Source organism: Anabrus simplex, chromosome 1 (assembly GCF_040414725.1).
Source record: "Anabrus simplex isolate iqAnaSimp1 chromosome 1, ASM4041472v1, whole genome shotgun sequence".
In the NCBI taxonomy this organism is placed as follows: domain Eukaryota; kingdom Metazoa; phylum Arthropoda; class Insecta; order Orthoptera; family Tettigoniidae; genus Anabrus; species Anabrus simplex.
In genome coordinates this window covers 79,525,900-79,545,060 of record NC_090265.1, presented here as the reverse complement: position 1 = coordinate 79,545,060, position 19,161 = coordinate 79,525,900, and the positions used below count along the sequence as shown (strand labels likewise).

At 41.4% G+C, this 19,161-nt stretch overlaps 1 protein-coding gene across 1 annotated transcript in view; it reads right to left on the bottom strand.

The window, feature by feature from the left end:
* LOC136856842 (roundabout homolog 2) overlaps nucleotides 1-19,161 on the bottom strand; it is a 535,367-nt gene that overhangs the window by 44,623 nt on the left and 471,583 nt on the right. The window contains exons 4-9 of the mRNA XM_068229560.1: nucleotides 10,632-10,785; nucleotides 8,251-8,381; nucleotides 7,688-7,954; nucleotides 6,455-6,732; nucleotides 5,506-5,710; nucleotides 1,280-1,614 (exon numbers count right to left, since the gene is read on the bottom strand). Coding sequence (XP_068085661.1) covers nucleotides 1,280-1,614; nucleotides 5,506-5,710; nucleotides 6,455-6,732; nucleotides 7,688-7,954; nucleotides 8,251-8,381; nucleotides 10,632-10,785 — 1,370 coding nt within the window. The remainder of the gene's footprint in view (nucleotides 1-1,279; nucleotides 1,615-5,505; nucleotides 5,711-6,454; nucleotides 6,733-7,687; nucleotides 7,955-8,250; nucleotides 8,382-10,631; nucleotides 10,786-19,161) is intronic.

Below are 19,161 nucleotides of genomic sequence, written 5' to 3'. Positions count from 1 at the left end.
ATGATGATGAGTCTGACTGTTACGAGAACAGTGAAGATCATTCTGTGGAAGTGATAGTAGGAGTGATTCATCTGGATGATGGGGAGGAGGAGGAGGCGGAATATCAGCCTGCACGTATGGTGTACACTCGTGCATGGAAATTCATCACACAATCGTGAAATTTCGATGCAACTGAGAAGAGACAATGTTTTAATTTCATGTTTGTTCTAAAATGTTGTAAATAGTTTTAAATACAAAATAAATATCGCCTATTTCAGCTAGTGGTAAAATAACCGAAATAACCTGGGATGGAGCATGCATAAACACAGAAGATGCCTGGAAGTGATAAGGTGACGTCTGTAGTTGAGCAGACACCTATTATATATCAGAGAAAAACGAGGAATTGAAGAGGGAAAAGCTCTCACACCTTTTCAATTTGCAGTGATTACGATTACAGATTAATGCCTGTTGCTCACGGTAACATTTTCTGTCAAATTTTTTGTACAATAATTTAATTTTATAAAATGTCTGTTGCTCACGGTCAAATTCAAGTTTTGTAAAACCTTTGATAAAACTTTTCATAAAATAGGACATGTTCAATTCCGTAAAATTAATTTTACGAAATCGAAACAATCAACGAATCTGACATCACGATGATGCTGGCGCTACGTCGTGAGAAGATTGTGAAGCTCGATTGTAAACAAACACTTCTTTCTAAAATGGCAGGATCCGGGTGGACTAAGGAAGCTGTTAGTGTTTTACTGGACGAATGCCAGAAATATCCACGTTTGTACGAGGTTAAAACGCCACTTTACCACAATAGAAATGCAAGAAGAGGGGCAGAAAACACAATCGCCGAATTCCTATATGAATGCTGGTCTTTTGACCTCAACTAATTTTCGACCAAGGACAGCATTCCTCTACCTTCTTCTCCTCTTTTGATCCAATCCCGAGTCCAACATTTCTTGGCATTTCTTTTCTTCCTTTTTACCACTGTACAACATAAAATAGTAGCTAAAGCAGCAAGTTTTGCTTTGTTTTTTGGAGCCATACTCTCAAACACACTGTAAGTTGTTCTTGGTTTAAAAGTTTATCGATAGATGGCAGCACATACACATCTTAGTTCAGAAGTGATTCATAGATGGCCATCCTGATGATTCCACGGATTTTATAAAATGATTTTACCGTGAGCAACACAACTTGTTTTCACCAAAGTTTTATTACAACAACATTTACGAGACATTTTACCGTGAGCAATAGGCATAAGTAAATATGACATCGAACAGTGAACGTAACTTACCGTTATGGTTTCTGTTGGCACTCGATTGGCTGCGACGACCCAACCAGTCTGGAGGTCAGAGCTGAAGTACTCCACGGTGTATCCAATTATTGGAGCAGCACCTTCTTTATTTTTGGAGGCCTGTTTCCAAGATAACGTGACGGAAGACTCTGTTACATTGAGGATTCTTGGCACCGATGGAGGATTAGGATATAATGACGGGTCAGGAGTGCGATGCAAATTGGGACTAGAGAGTGATGGATTCTTTTCCACTGTAAGTGAAGCGGACCACGACGTCTCACCACTTTCAGATGATGCTGTACATGTATACAAGCCGGAATCTGTCAGCTGCAAATCTGTAAAAAAAAAAAAAAAAAAAAAAAAACCGTGAGTTATATTTGCCTGCCATTTATTTCATGTAATAATGAACATAGGGGGCTTGTCCTTTACCCCTGGCCTTCCATAGATACTGTAAAGGTTTATGGTAAATAAATAATGAATGAATGAACAAAGTAAACATAATAAATTCTTATATCTGATAGAATTTACTTAGTTATAACTGAAGCGCTGAAAACGCAACTAGACCAATTCACATTATTTTAGTTCTGAGAAAAAGTTTCTTCACAATAATAAAAGCTGATATGTTAAACACGGAAAACTTGCTTATTTTAAATCGTCAGATTGTTATTCTTTTTCCTGGCCTTTCTTCCAATTTAGTAATATTGCTTTAGCTCAGTTTTACGAAAGGATGCCTCTCCTGACGCCAACCTTGTAAAAGCCAGCGACGAAGGTTCTCACGAATTTACTGAAGGAGATGTAACAATTCATTCAGTTCCTCTTTTTTATAGGATGCCAATTTGGATACAGTATATTCAAAGCTATGTTCTGAATACCACGATCGTCTCTGCACCACAGATCAAGAACTTCAAATGATCCTTCTTCATCACAAGTGCACAGGTACTCCACCAGCAAAAGATTAGTTTTGCGGAAGGTAATTGTTCTTATTCTCAACATTTTGCATAATACGTCGTAGTCCATGCCTCATACTGCTACTACTACTACTACTACTACTTATTGTTCTGCATTCCTCCCCTGAAGGGGGAGAAGAACCTCCTAGATGGCGACGCCGTCTCTCCGGCCAGGAGATTTATATCGGAGAAGGAAATGTGCGCAGAAGGTAAGAGGGTTGGTGGCCGTGGCCTATACTAGGAAATGTTCCGGCATTCGCCTTAATGCAGCTGAATGGAAAACCACGGGAAACCATTCTCAGGACAGCCGACCATCCCCTCACCGTCTCCCGAATACAGAGGCATAGACCCACGGTAGAGCCGTGGCCACCCCTTCCCTGCTCGGTTGGCAGGTCGGAGTGCAGAGCTGTTGGACCACGGACGAGTCGATGCCACTTATGGACCGAGACCCACCCTGCTTGCTTTCCCTTTAACAAACAATATGCAAGTCCTCCCATGTTTTTGAACTAATTTGTGGCGACTCAGTATTATTATCCTCACTCTTGCCATGCATATTGTAAACAAGATTATCATTTGGCGAAGATTCCATTTGCTTCAACATCATGTTTTACAGATGGTGTTCTTGTATTCTTAACCATTCCAGTGGATAGACATGGTCTCTCATCACCATCTAGCGGTGAGCCAGAAAAACACTTCAAAAAGACATGTTCTATTTGATTACAATTGGTATTATGAAAGGTAAACCAATAGGCAACTTGTCTGTAGAATTGATTTAAAACAGACCGAGAGTGGACTTGATCTACTTGTATCTTCAGCGCTTCAATTACAATTTTGTTTGCACACTTCAAATTATTGACTGTTACTTCATTTTATCGCGAATCTCAATCACTACTGATCTGCATTTAGGGCAGTCGCCCAGGTGGCAGATTCCCTATCTGTTGTTTTTCTAGCCTTTTCTTAAATGATTGCAAAGAAACTGGAAATTTATTGAACATCTCCCTTGATAACTTATTCCAGTCCCTAACTGAAATGAAAACCTACAATCTGTTTTCCAGTCATTGACCGGGTCAGGGATGTAATGAATGAAGTAGTTATAGGCTATTAGTACGATGGGGTCGCCACTCCCAAAGTGATTATTAATGAATGATATATGCTATGAAATGATAATGGAGAGTGTTGCTGGAATGAAAGATGACAGGGAAAACCGGAGTACCCGTAGAAAAACCTGTCCCACCTCCTCTTTGTCCAGCACAAATCTCACATGGCGTGACAGGGATTTGAACCACGGTATCCAGCGGTGAGAGGCCGACGCGCTGCCGTCTGAGCCACGGAGGCTGTTCCAGTCCCTAACTCCCCTTCCTATAAACGAATATTTGCCCCAATTTGTCTCCTTGAATTCCAACATTATCTTCATATTGTGATCTTTCCTACTTTTAAAGACATCATTCAAACTTATTCGTCTACAAATGTCACTCCTCGGACGTACCACTTAGTCGAGCAACTTGATATTCTCCCGAGTCTTCCCAGCCCAAACTTTGCTAAATTTTTATAACGCTACTCTTTTGCCGGAAATCACCCAGAACAAATCCAGCTGCTTTTCTTTGGATTTTTTCCAGTTCTTGAATCAATTATATACAAAATTATATATTAGATTCAGTTCAACTTTTATCTCTTTGTCTGTCTTTCTGTTTGGTTTGGTTTTATTTGTTTGGTTTGTTTGTTTGTTTGTTTATTTATTTATTTGTTTGTTTGTTTGTTTGTTTGTTTGTTTGTTTTTGTATGTATGTATGTATGTATGTTTGTTTGTTTGTTTGTTTGTTTGTTTGTTTGTTTGTTTGTTTGTTTGTTTGTTTGTTTGTTTGTTTGTTTGTTACGATCTCACGGGGAAACGATTGAACAAATTTTTTCTAAACTTGATATTTTTAAGTTCAGGGTTAGCCAGGATGCGCACTAGGCTAGACTACACCAGTACACAGAGGCGTAGTAATATTTAAGAGGACCAAAAAGAATAGAAATATCAAGATTCTCTATTAATATTACCTGTTGCAAGAAATATGTACAAAATAGGCCTACATATTTTGTTATCCTTTATGTCTCATTCGTTTTTACCACGCCTGTCTAAATATGACGATATCCTCGGTAAACCTCTTAAGTGTACTGTATCAGGAAACAAGTATTAATTGCCAGCTAATGTAATTCAGTATATGTCTTTAATTGTGATTTGCGTATAGTGTGCGACTCTCCTATAACTGTTATCTACTCATCAATACCATAGCAGTTCGAACCTCAGGCAATGTAAAGCAAGGGTGTATTCTGCCCGAAGGCAGGTCCGAACCTCCGCAGAGGTGTGCGTGAGCCGGAGTTTGCGTACAGCAGGGTGGTGAGTTCCTTTCCGCTCCTCCATTCCCTTACCTTCCACCAAAAGCGCGTGGCAATACATCCAAATCTTGACCACGCCCAATATTGCTTAACACCAGAGATCTCACGGGATCCGATGTTTTTTACATAAACATTACATCCACGTGAGTAAGAATCCACATAAGTGATGCATTCACAACATTCATCTTAGGGACTAGTTGCATAAGGAATTCATCACACCTCAGTCACTTTCATATGGTCAGGTACAAAGGTGAGGCTGCCATAGATTCATGAAAGTAACGTGCCAGAAGACATGGTGCACTCTAAACTGTATACGTCGCCCGATAAACATTTTTCAACATGATGTGTTACAGATGGTATTCTCGTATTCTTAACGATTCCAGTGGATGGACATGGTCTCCCAACACCATCTAGCGGTGAGCCAGAAAAACACTTCAAATGGACATTGTCTATTTGAATACGATTTGTATTGGACTGTTCAATTTTACATTCAATAAAAATTATATGTGAGGCAATGTTTACGTTTACCTTCCCAACGACTTATAACACCCAAATGTGTAATATTACTGTCAACTTTTAAAATAATCTTAAGCCGTATTAAGCTAGTCAAACTGTATGAATACACGAGTATTACATCTTCCTTAAATGCTTAACATGTCAATGAAGTCTCCTTACCGTTTCTTTTGAATATTTCATGTCTGTTTTTGTTTATCGTCTTTACTTTGAAAGTATGACTGAGTAAAGTGCTCAAATGTACTCTTACAGAAGACACAGAGAAAGTGTTTTTGTAGGTACGTATTTGAAACCCATCATACAAAAATCACAATGCACTCCATATAACTTCAAGAATACTACTTGAATATCTATTCGAGTTCAAGTTCCTTGATGTGAAATACTCACCATCAATATGAAGATTTCCAGAATCCATTACGGTAATTCTTGATCCTTGATTTATCAGTGGTGAGCCATTTTTATACCACTTTATTCTTGGAGACGGGGAACCAGTAGTCTGGCATGGTAGAGTGGCTACTGACTTCAAAGGCAACGTCTGATTTGCGGGACCAATTTGAATGATTGGTGGAGGTACATCGTCAACTGATGTTACCTAAACAAAGCAACGCAGTTCCAAATATTGAGAAATAACTTTCCTGTTCAGGTATTTCGTATGTTTAATATCAATAAAGCACTTTTTGCTACAGGGAAAATAACTCAAAAGTCAAACGGATATGGAAGAGAATAAACAGCGAATGAGCACAAATATAAACGAAATGACTAAGTACTTCAATTTAATAAATTCCCTTTGATGCACATGAGTGGTCTCGATCTGCTACAGTCAAAGTATTTTTGGAGTACTTTTACATTAATATTTTACACTTGCGAAAATATGACATTACAACGTTTCCTCATCTGATGCTAGTGGGATTTATTAACATCGTTGGTGGAAATTACTTGACCAAAACAATGACACTGATGGTGGAAATCAATAGAACTATGAAGAATGATTGTCATCAGTGAGGTGGATATATAGTGAACTGTAAACTTGCACTCTGTGGAAGGTGGTTTCGAATTCCGCAGGCAATTTGCTTAGATTCCTACTTCAAGCTGGAAAAATCTCGGAAAAAATACCTTAATTAAGTTTCTTTCTGTGTCATCACTGCAGAAAACTTGACAATATTAAAGGATTTTGGAAAAGAAATGTAAAAGAAATGTGCCTTTCTTCCTTATGTTTTGTTCTTGCTCACTTCATGACTATAATACCACGCAATAGAACACCACTATACATATTTTCTTCGAAAGAACACTAATACAATATCACTCTGAGAGAAAACATAATCAGTGTATTACTTGCCTGCAGGAAAGCTCGTACTGTTGTAGAGCCTGCTACACTAAGTGCGGAACACACAAGGAAGCCGCTGTCCTCACGCTGAACACCTTGTATCTTAAGAGTTCCTTCTGAAGTTACATGATAGTGACCATACGCATTACCAGGAAACATGAGCATCTGACTACCCTCCTTCGTCCAAAATACTGAAGGAGGGGGATTCCCATGAGCTACGCACTCGAACGTAGCTATTCCATTGAGCCCAATCTTCTGGTCCTGGGGCCGTATCACAAACGTTGGAGGAGCTGTAACAGAAGTGATGAACGTTAAGCGAATGTGACTACGCTTAATACTACTATTTCATATCGTAATTTATGATTTATCAACATTAAGTACCTCATTGTTAAAATTCAAGAATAAAGGAAGTGGAAGTATTTTCATTTATAAACGGGGGTGTAAGACTACCATGCTTCAAATATATCGATGGCCTAGATTGAATACCTCGTATCTCAAAAAGTTCTTCTTATCCAATATTTCCCTTAAGACTGGTCACGCCTCCCAGCCACATTTGGATATGCAGTCGATCAGAACAATGCTCGTTGGGTTTATTTTCCTATGCTAACGCGTAAAGGAAAATGAACCTTATAAAAATTATACTCTAGGAGTTAGTAAATACTTCACGTAAACATACTTTCCTATAGCACGGTACGGTAAGGTTCATTTTCCTTCACACGCCCGCATAGGAAAAAAAGAACACAACGAACATTGTTCTGATGGACTGCATATCCATGTGTGGCTGGGAGGCGTAACCAGTCTTAAGGGAAATAATAGATAGGATGAACATTGTGAGATACGAGGTTTTCATTCTAGGCCATCGAAATGCCGTGTTTTTTTTTTTTTTTTTTTTGCTAGGGGCTTTACGTCGCACCGACACAGATAGGTCTTATGGCGACGATGGGATAGGAAAGGCCTAGGAGTTGGAAGGAAGCGGCCGTGGCCTTAATTAAGGTACAGCCCCAGCATTTGCCTGGTGTGAAAATGGGAAACCACGGAAAACCATTTTCAGGGCTGCCGATAGTGGGATTCGAACCTACTATCTCCCGGATGCAAGCTCACAGCCGCGCGCCTCTACGCTCACGGCCAACTCGCCCGGTCGTGTTTTATTTTGCTAATACCTCATACTACCTGTATTTTTAAAATATTGAGTAAACTCTAAAAGAAAGACGTATCACACATGCTCAGGGACAGAAAATAACTTACAGTGCACAGTAAGTGAAGCTCGCGCTGACACACTGCCCACCAAATTTTCGGCATCACAAATATATAGTCCTTCATCAGCTGGAGTAACATGTTCTATTCTCAAGGACTTGTCATCCAGGATCTGGGCCCGTCCAATTGGCATCTTTCCATCATCCCGCCGCCATAAGATGTTAGGCGGCGGGTCTCCTCCTACTTTGCACTGGAATTGGACACTTTGATCTTCAAGTATTGTTACATCTGTGGGTTCTTTGTTGAAGAAAGGTTTCACTAGAATGAAATATTTTATATACATACAATACATTCTTCAGTCAAAATTTATTTTATTTCAAAATTAAGATTAAAATAATTACATATCAGTAGAGCACTACACAAACTTTGAGAGTAAAAATAGAATGAAATCTTAAGTGAACTCGGAATCTAAGTATTTGTGTAACTTAAGTTAAATATGCATGTTCTCTCCAGTACCTAGTATTTGATATGGGTGAATATCAAGGATTCTAGAATATATTATGGCATTGAAAACAAAACGATGTAGCGTTACTCTGTATTAAATAACTACTCACCGTGTACCGTTAACGTAGCAGGATTACTTTCTCTGACACCCACCATGTTCTGTGCCACACACTGGTATCTGCCCTCATCGTTTTGACGGACGTCATTAATCATCAAATTCCCTCCGTCCACAACTCTTATCCTGAAATTACGGTAACAAGGACACTTGTGAAATGTATTGTACATTAATACCTATGTTACTAGTTCTATTTGGTTTAGCCAGTGATCTCCTAAAACTATTGGTCACTCAATCAAAAGTGAAAATGAAAACCTACAACCTGTTTTCCAGTCATTGACCGGGTCAGGGATGGAATGAATGGAACAGATATAGGCTATTAGTACGATGGGGTCGCCACTCCCAAAGTGATTTATTAATGACTGATAGATGCTATGAAATGAGAATGGAGAGTGTTGCTGGAATGAAAGATGACAGGGAAAACCGGAGTACCCGGAGAAAAACCTGTCCCGCCTCCGCTTTGTCCAGCACAAATATCACATGGAGTGACCGGGATTTGAACCACGGTATCCAGCGGTGAGAGGCCGACGCGCTACCGTCTGAGCCACTCAATCAAAAGTAAGGTGATATAATAAGTATGAATTAATCGAAGACTGCATTTCACGTTTCCTCTCTTCATTGCTAAGTTGTTGTTGTTGTTTTTTGTTTTGTTTTTTTGCTAGTTGCTTTACGTCGCACCGACACAGATGGGTCTTATGGCGACGATGGGACAGGAAAGGGCTAGGAGTGGGAAGGAAGCGGCCGTGGCCTTAATTAAGGTACAGCCCCAGGTGTGAAAATGGGAAACCACGGAAAAGCATTTTCAGGGCTGCCGACAGTGGGGTTCGAACCTACTATCTCCCGAATACTGGATTGCTAAGTCAACCTGCAAGAGTGTATAAGGCTATTAAATCGCAAGACTTTGGCTTTAGTCTGTTTATTTCAGACTAATTCAAAAGCTTCAATTATTACTCTGAATTTTGGATGACAATGAAGCTTCACGTTTCCTTATCTATTTATACTGAAGTTTTTTACTGGACTACGGTTCTTAGAATTATATTCACACTTGAACTTCGACATGAAAACGAACGAATGAACTAAAAGAAGCTTTTATTCCTCACACTGAAGAGGTAAGGCTAGCCATCTAAATGTATATCGTCTCTGTTCGGGCAGAAGTTCATATCTCACACTGCCCTTCCTATCCACTGTTTTCCTTAAGACTGGCCACACCTCTAAGCCACATATGGGCACGCAGCCCATCAGAACAGTTTTCGTAGTGTTCATTTTCGTATGCGATTTTGTAAAAGAAAATGAACCTTAAGAACATTACACTGTAGGAGTGCGTAAATAAGTCATGCAAACATACATTCCTAGAGTGCGGTACGGTAAGGTTCATTTTTTTTTCTTTATACGTAAGCACAGGAAAATTAACACAACGAATATTGTTCTGACAGACTAAATATCCATATGTGGCTGGGAGGCGTGACCAGTCTTAAGGGAAATAACAGATAGGAAGAGCATTGTGTGAAATGACGTTTTGCCCCAACAGCGACGATTTATCCCTCTCTGCCCCAGTAAGACCTCACAAATTTGAATGACGAAATTCCGATTGTACTAAAGCAGTGGCCTGTCGGAGCAATAGATGCAAACAAATGCTAAAAATGAAACTGATGATAAAGGAAACATGAGAAAAATAACGGAGAATATACGAAACTCCTGAAGACCATATATTTGTCTTCAAAATTACACTTTCGTTGTGACTATACATATAGAAATGTTGAACCTTGACAATTTATAGAATTTTCACAACAAATTCTGTTCGTAAGACGTGAATTTATCACATAAAGCTGGCCGTATAATGCTCGTCGGTTTTCAGTAGTCAGTAAATCTGAAATGTACCTATGAATCATCCCCTGAATCTTAAAACAGTAAGAAACTGATCCTGGAATTTGGCAGGGAAGGATGCAAAGGACACTGTACTATTATACTGCCTTATATGGTTCAAGAAATCATTATAATGTAGCATCTTACCTTCAAGTACGTCGTTTACTTGAGGTTGTGAAAAATAAACCAAACCATTGTGGCAACACGAATTAAAATATCCATTTACTATTTAAACAATGAAATGTTGTGCATACAGATTTCGTTTCATAACCCTACACTGAATAATTCAATGTAAGTTTCATTATAAAAGACGTTTTGAAATACAGAATATCCTGAGATCGATTTGTTCTTGTTAGAACCAAAATGGAGAAACAACTAATATTCTGGCATTCTGGTGATAAGGTATGGTGAATCTTGGTAGAGCCATTCAAACTTCATCAGAGGGATAATCAAGGATCTGAGCAATGCATGGTGTTTTATACAAGGGATATCGGTCTTAAATGGGTTAAATACCTTTTAGAAGATTCAATATCAAGGACTTGTCCATTTTTGCGCCACTGCAGGGAAGGCTCTGGATGTCCCTTAGGAGGTCCACATTCCAGTAGTGCCGTCTCTCCTGCAGCCACCCGTGTGTCCTTTGGCACCACTCGGAACTCATCTCTTAGAACTGAAACATAAAACACAACACATGGGAAATTATAATGGCTACTTTTATTAATCTCAAAATATGAGTTGAGAACATAGGGGGGGGGGGGGGGGAAAAGCCAGTCTGCATATTCTGACGACTTCTGCACTTGCGCTGTGTTTATCAGCTACTGAGTATGTGTGGGACGCTTCAATACATGATAATCAAGTTGATACTGTGGTCTACAATACTCTAAGGATAAACTCGAGATGCCTAAAACCAACGCCAATACAGAAACCATACCCGATTATTGGAATAGCCCCACCCAACCTCCGGAGGGCCACTGCTGCAGACGCCGAGAGATCAAAGCAGGAGAATGACCATCGAATTCCACGCCATGGTCACCGAGAAGCAAGGTCTCGCCTCAGAACCCGCAAGAGCTTCCTTGCTAGGACTCTGCCGCTGGAGGGAACACTAGGATAGAGACAACTCGTCTTAGGCCGGCCGCAAAATGAGACGCAGGTCCGTGAGGTGATGCAGGGTTACTCACGGTGAGTTTCTGCGAACCACAGAACTGACTGGACCCGCGCATGTTACGGCGCAGGGTAACGCGACGCAGTTGCTGCCCGTGGTGACACTGCGGACCGCAGTTTCTCTTCCGCAGTTTCCTGCAAGACTCACGGTGATTTTGGCTGTTCATATTGTGTTTTGTAGTTCGAAATGGAAGAAAAACTAATTGAAACCGTGCGTGATCGCAAAGTTCTGTATGATACAAGCCACGAAGCCATTGCTGCAGGTGCTGAAGCGAAGGCGATGTGGGAGAAACTGAGACATTCGCTGAGAGATGCTTTCAGAAGACAGCAAAACTACATGAAAAGTGGAGCACCGTCTGAATCTGTAACATACCGTTTCGAACACAAACTCGGTATCAGAATCCGATTCTGAGCTCAAGTCTATTGACATAGCAGCAGTATTCGCCATCTCTGCCAGAGCTGAAGTTCCGTGGTAAACTGCGTACTGAAACTGCGATCCAACTTGCGACGATTGTCGCCGTGACTCACTCTGCTGTGAAGAATTCGCCCTGAGTCACCCTGCGTCACCTCACGGACCGGCGTCTCATTTTGCGGCCGGCCTAAATGTATCCACAATGACGCAGACAAACTGCTGTCAACTTGCGTACACGGATTTATTCACAATTATTTACAAATTAATGCACATAACCTTAATCACTGCTGTCACAAGAAAACTATACACATCAACAACCGCCATTTTTAACAAATGCCTATCACGAAGTGTCTTACACGGAGATTGCAACCACTGCATATCAACTACCAGCTTTACTAAACCAATTCACATACATCAAACACTCGTTAGCACGACGCATGTCTGATCAGAACGACTTCTGTTAAACCATGACTCTTACTAAACAATAACTCGCCTTTACCGTCAAGACCACCTCTTTATAAATGTGCCTGAACAGGCTTCTAGAAAGATACATTTCTCGTAAATTCTAGAGTGCTTAAGGCCCAGATATAATGTATAGAATATTCCACCGAGTTCTCGTCTACACAGTACCATTCTGGATGTACAGTGTGTTTCAAATTCTGTAGTGGATTACAAATCATTAATACAAGTGATAAATTATATACAGGTTCTTACATTAACTAGACTCAAATATCTATATACAACAAATATTTCATGACATAACCTTACAAATAATGCGATTGTAAACTAATAATGATACGAATAAGGGGATGTACGTCACGAGTCATAATAATAATAATAATAATAATAATAATAATAATAATAATAATAATAATAATCGTTAAATAATAATTCAGCTCGATACTTGCATTATTTAACACATGTGTGAGAGAATATTGTTTTCAAGTTATATCAGTTTATCCTACTTGCGTCAGTCTTAACAAATAGAGGATATAACTGCCCACAGACATGTCACCAACGGAAGAACTAGATTCTGGTACCGATGGTATGTAGGTCTCTCAACCGTTTAATAGTGGGCGTCCTCAGGGCAAGACCAACCTACAGAAATTGGGGATCCTTCCAGCAAATTCAGACGCCTCGTGTGAATTTGGTGCTGAACAAGACCTAAACCACCTACTTATCTATCCCCTCCTGAACAACCCATGCACATCACAAGATGCATTTAGCGGAAACATAAAGGCCATCGCAGCTGCAGTTTTTTTTTTTTTTTTTTTGGAAACGCTGACAGGACACAGAAATAAATGTAGCTGAAAGAAACAGAAATGATCAAAACGACATAAGTCCATATTACACAGGGCGTTGAAAATCAAGTTTGAGGCCAATAAATACCAAATCCCACCGGTTGAATTTGCCCTATCTATGAGGATGGGGCCCTATATGATGGAATCTAATGCATAAGACGGTATGAACACGCAGATACCGAGCTCTAGGAATTAACCAATGAAAGTTAAAATCCCCGACCCGACCGGGAATAGAACCCGGGACCCTTTGGGCCAAATGCAAGCATGCCAACCGTTTAGCCATGAAGCCGGACAGTTTTCTGATGACTGCAGTACCTTTCAAATAGAAGTATTTAGAGGTTCAGTGCCAAAAAGTACCAAATCCATCCTTTGAATACTTCTTAAACTTCGAACGTTTTAACAGAAATAATTGGTATAATAATGAATAATAATAAATTAATTTCATTTGAACAGGATAAAAGTGTTAAAATGAACTGTCTGTTGAAATGTTACACTCTGAGCGTTTATCCTATCTCCTGTAACATTTAACTGTTTTTTTTTTTTTTTTTTTTTTTAAACAATCATCTCAATTCAGTACTCCACCATGCTTCAGGCCAGTTACAACTGTGACCTCTGGTAAAATAAGAATGAATCTATCACCAACTCCCGCTAAATCCAGTTGTTTTGAACTATGTTCAAGCGCGAGAAAAGGATTTTCAGTGCTTAAAGATTTCTCTGTAAGTATTTAACCAATGTTTTACACGTTTATCTGTTTCAAAAACTTCTCACCATTCGATTCCATGAAAGAGAGTATGAAGGCAGAACTAATCGTGAAATGAACTGTTAAACAATAGGGACCAAAAAAGCAGGTGAAAGATGGTAAAGAAGACCAAGGGACGAACTGCACCGAAACATGAGGACGATCTGCGAAGAAATAAGACTCAAAAGAGCAATATTTTCTGGACATGTGATCGGGATGGTCCGCCTCTGTGGTGCAGTGGTTAGTGTGATTAGTTGCCACACCCGGAGGCCCGTGTTCGTTTCCCGGCTCTGCCACGAAATTTGAAAAGTGGTGCGAGGGCTGGAACAGGGTCCACTAAGCCTCGGGAGGTCAACTGAGTAGAGGTAGGTTCGTTTCCTACCTCAGCCATCTTGGAAGTGGATTTCCGTGGTTTCTCACTTCTCCTCCAGGCATATGCCGGGATGGTACCTAACATAAAGCCACGGCCGCTTCCTTCCCTCTTCCTTGTCTATCCCTTCCAATTCCCCATTCCCCGCAAGGCCCTTGTTCAGCATAACAGGTGAGGCCGATTGGGCGAGGTAATGGTCATCCTGCCCAGGTGTATCCCCAGAGTCTGAAGCTCCAAAACACTACCCTTGAGGCGGTAGAGGTAGAATCTCTCGCTGAGTCTGAGGGAAAACCAACCCTGGAGAGTAAACAGATAAGGAAGAATAAGAAGTGATCAGGATGGACACTAGAAGAGTATGGGAGACAATGTGTAGAGCGAGAGTAAAGACGGGAACTAGGTTGTCTGGACTGAAATGGAGATCAAGGTGGGAGGGAGAGAGAACTGGAGGAATAAATGTACACAAACCAATATGCCAGAGCTCAATGACAGAGAAATGTACAGGAAAAGGATAGAGAAGGACAGTGTGGGTGACAAGAGAAGATGGTACTAAAAATGTCAGCTGAAGAACGGTAGAGAAGGAGAAAGAGGATGCAGAGGAGAAGAAGAAAGCCCAAATCATGATAAATCTGCCCGTGATCCCACAGAGGCGGTAACGGAAGAATAAGAAGACGAAAAAGAATAACGGGTGTTAACTGACTGTATAAATACAGGATATTCGGAAACAACGTGGACCGAGTATTTCGACGGCTTACTTCTAAAACCTCGTATCTCGCAATGCTCTTACTACTCATTAGTTTCCTTATGACTGGTCACACCACCCAGCCACATATTGATATGCCGCCCATCAGAACAATTTTCGTTGTGTTCATTTTGCTATCCATCCTTTCAATACTTCTTAAACTTCGAACGTTTTAACAGAAATAATTGGTATAATAATGAAGAATAATAAATTAATTTCATCTGAACAGGATAAAAGTGTTAAAATGAACTGTCTGTTGAAATGTTACACTCTGAGCGTTTATCCTATCTCCTGTAACATTTAACTGTTTTTTTATTTTTTATTTTTAACAACCATCTCAATTCAGTACTCCACCATGCTTCAGGCCAGTTACAACTGTGACCTCTTCTTCTTCTTTATCTGTTTACCCTCCAGGGTTGGTTTTCCCTTGGACTCAGCGAGAGATCCTACCTCTACCGCCATGGAGCTTCAGACTCTGGGTCGGGGGATACACCTGGGGAGGATAACCATTACCTCGCCCAATCGGCCTCACCTGCTGTGCTGAACAAGGGCCTTGCAGGGAATGGGGAGATTGGAAGGGATAGACAAGGAAGAGGGAAGGAAGCGGCCGTGGCTTTAAGTTAGGTACCATCCCGGCATATGCCTGGAGGAGAAGTGGAAAACCACGGATGGACACTAGAAGAGTATGGGAGACAATGTGTTGGGCGAGAGGAAAGACGGGAACTAGGTTGTCTGGACTGAAATGGAGATCAAGGTGGAAGGGAGAGAGAACTGGAGGAATAAATGTACACCAACCAATATGCCAGAGCTCAATGACAGAGAAATGTACAGGAAAAGGATAGAGAAGGACAGTGGGGGAGACAAGAGAAGATGGTACTAAAAATGTCAGCTGAAGAACGGTAGAGAAGGAGAAAGAGGATGAAGAGGAGAAGAAGAAAAACAGGAAATTGAACCTTACATGCATTATACTGTAGGAGTGCGTAAACACGTGATACAAACAACATCTATACGGTATGGTATGGTCCATTTTTCTTTACACTTAGCGAGGGATTCCACCTCAACCGCCTCAAGGACAGGGTCATGGAGTGTGAGACATTCCGTCGGGGATACAACAGGGGAGGAGGACCAGTTTCTCGCCAAGGGCCTTGTGGGGGGATGGGAAGATTGTAAGGGATAGACAAGGAAAAGGGAAGAAAGCGGCCACAGCCTTAACTTACGTAGCATCCCAACATTTGTCTGGAATAGAAGTGGGAAACCACGGAAAACCACTTCCAGGGTGGTTGAGGTGGGAATCGAACCCACGTCTACTCATTTGATCTCCACAGGCTGAGTGTACCCCGTTCCAGCCCTCGTACCAATTTTCAAATTTCGTGGCAGAGCCGGGAATCAAACCCGGGCTTCCGGGAGTGGCAGATAATCACACTAACCACTACACTACAGAGGTGGACTAAAATTGTTTAACACACGTAATAGTTCCAATAGTATACGATGATCAAGCTCTTCTTGTTGGCGTGATGATATGTTTTTTATAATACTTGGTTAGGTTGTGAGGCAGGCGGAATATTTGATTTTAAGTGTACCTATTAGGATCACCAACGCTCTGACGCTCACATACACGGTTCACTTTGTTTCCGACCACCCTTATGTGGTAACGTGATCTCTTGAGCTGCGTTGTGAATAGCTATTATGCCAAAGTTTTGTCATATTTTCGGTAGGCTTTGTCAATTAACTGGCATGTATTCCTTTCGGTGAGTAACAATTAACAATAATAATTTATCAACGTCTTTTCATCTACGATCATGGTTTAACGACTTCCGCCCTCAATGGCCCATGTTCGATTTCCAGCACTGTCAGAAATTTGAGATTGGCAAGTGGGCTGGTGTATGACTCGATAGGTACATTCGGCTCGCTTGTATTAGGTATGTACCTGAAAACAGTTGCACCACCTAGGTACGAAAGAAGTGAAAAATTCACAGCCTGTTTCCAGTCATTCGACCGAATCAGGAATGAAATGAATGAAGCCCCCATCCAACGGCGAAGATCGGAATTGTGCCGGCTTCCGAAGCCTGTCGCACTCCTCTGGGGCAATGATAAATGACTGACAGATGAGATGAAATGTTAATGGCGACTTTTGCTGGAATGAAAGATGACAGGGAAAACCGGAGTACCGGGAAAAAACTGTCCCGCCTCCGCTTTGTCCAGCACAAATCTCACATGGAGCGACCGGGATTTGAACCACGGTATCCAGCGGTGAGAGGCCGGCGCTCTGCCGCCTGAGCCACGGAGATTCTGGACGAAAGAAGTAAATACAACATAACATAATGAACGTTTTACGTAAAATCCTGACCACGGGCACTTTACAACAAAATACCTGGCAATCTTGACTTTCCTGGAATCATATTTATTATACAATATGAAAAAATGAGTCCGCCTCTGTGGTGTAGTGGTTAGCGTGATTAGCTGCCACCCCCGGAGGCCCGGGTTCGATTCCCGGCTCTGCCACGAAATTTGAAAAGTGGTACGAGGGCTGGAACGGGGTCCACTCAGCCTCGGGAGGTCAACTGAGTAGATGTGGGTTCGATTCCCACCTCAGCCATCCTCGAAGTGGTTTTCCGTGGTTTCCCACTTCTCCTCCAGGCGAATACCGGGATGGTACCTAACTTAAGGCCACGGCCGCTTCCTTCCCTCTTCCTTGCCTATCCCTTCCAATCTTCCCATCCCTCCACAAGGCCCCTGTTCAGAATACCAGGTGAGGCCACCTGGGCGAGGTACTGGTCATACTCCCCAGTTGTATCCCCCGACCAAGAGTCTGAAGCTCCAGGACACTGCTCTTGCGGCGGTAGAGGTGGGATCCCTCGCTAAGTCCGAGGGAAAAACCGAACCTGGAGGGTAAACAGCAGATGATGATGATGATGATGATGGAAAAATGAATTGTTACGTGAAATGTGACAATGGGTTAAATCGTTGCTGTTCGGGCAAAAGGTCATATCTCCCAATGCTCTTCTTATTCATTATTTCCCTTAAGACTGGTCACGCCTCCCAGCCACATATGGATATACAGTCCATCAGAACAATTTTTGATGTGTTCATTTTCGTATCCTGCCGTGTAAAGGAAGCTGAACCTTAAGTACATTTTTTTTGCTACGGGTTTTACGTCGCACCGACACAGAGAGGTCTTATGGCGACGATGGGATAGGAAAGGCCTAGGAGTTGGAAGGAAGCGGCCGTGGCCTTAGATAAGGTACAGCCCAAGCATTTCCCTGATGTGAATGGGAAACCACGGAAAACCATCTTCAGGGCTGCCGACAATGGGATTCGAACCCACTATCTCCCGGATGCAAGCTCACAGCAGCGTGCCTCTAACCGCACTGCTAACTCGCCCAGTTTAAGTATATTTTCTTGTGGGAGTGCATAAATGAGTCATGCAAATATACATTCCTAGAGTTCGGTACGGCGAGGGTTATTCAATAGAGGAATTCGAAAGCATCGATATTCCCAGTCCATAAAATATATGGAATAATTTGAATGATCAGAACCCTAAGCTCGACCCAGTATGAAATTAGTACCAAAAGAATTATGGGGTTACTATTATAATATTATCCACGCAATTTTCAACAATTATACGTACCAATAAGAAGGATCATTTCGCGACGGACACAACAAAAATAGAACATATAAGTGGAATGGAAGACAATCTTCTTCTTGGCAGTAACAATCGTTGTCTCAGAGCGTGGGAACTTACCGGATGGAGAAGACGTATTTGGGCCATAGAGGAGATTGCCAACACGTGCGTGCGTGGTAGAGAAGGAACCACTTTGACGTTAAATTGAATGGGGAGAGCAAATTTGTTCTACGTGGACATCCAGTGGGTCATGTCCATTTGGTGGGCACGTTCGGTGACGTCACGTAAATTATCACTCATGGAACAGGGATCCTCAATATTTTGGGCATGAACTCGGTAGTAACAGTCAGGCAATACACAGGTACAGCGCAGAAAAGAGGTCAGAAAGTTGACACATGGAATTATGAGCTACAGAACCTCCACTTACTTGGGGATTCACTTTTCGAAAAATTAAAATTAGTTAAACTCAATATTTGAATAACTACGTTTACAATTTTCAGAAATGTCGAAGTGCCGGAATTTTGTCTCTCAGGAGTTCTTCAACGTGCCAGTAAATATAACGACACGAGGCTGATGTATTTGATCACTTTGAAATACCACTGGACTGAGACAGGATAGAACCTGCCAAGTTGGGCTCAAGAAGGCCAGCGCACAACAGTCCGGGCAAATGAGCACTTTTTTTTTTCTTTGAGCTCGTTTTCC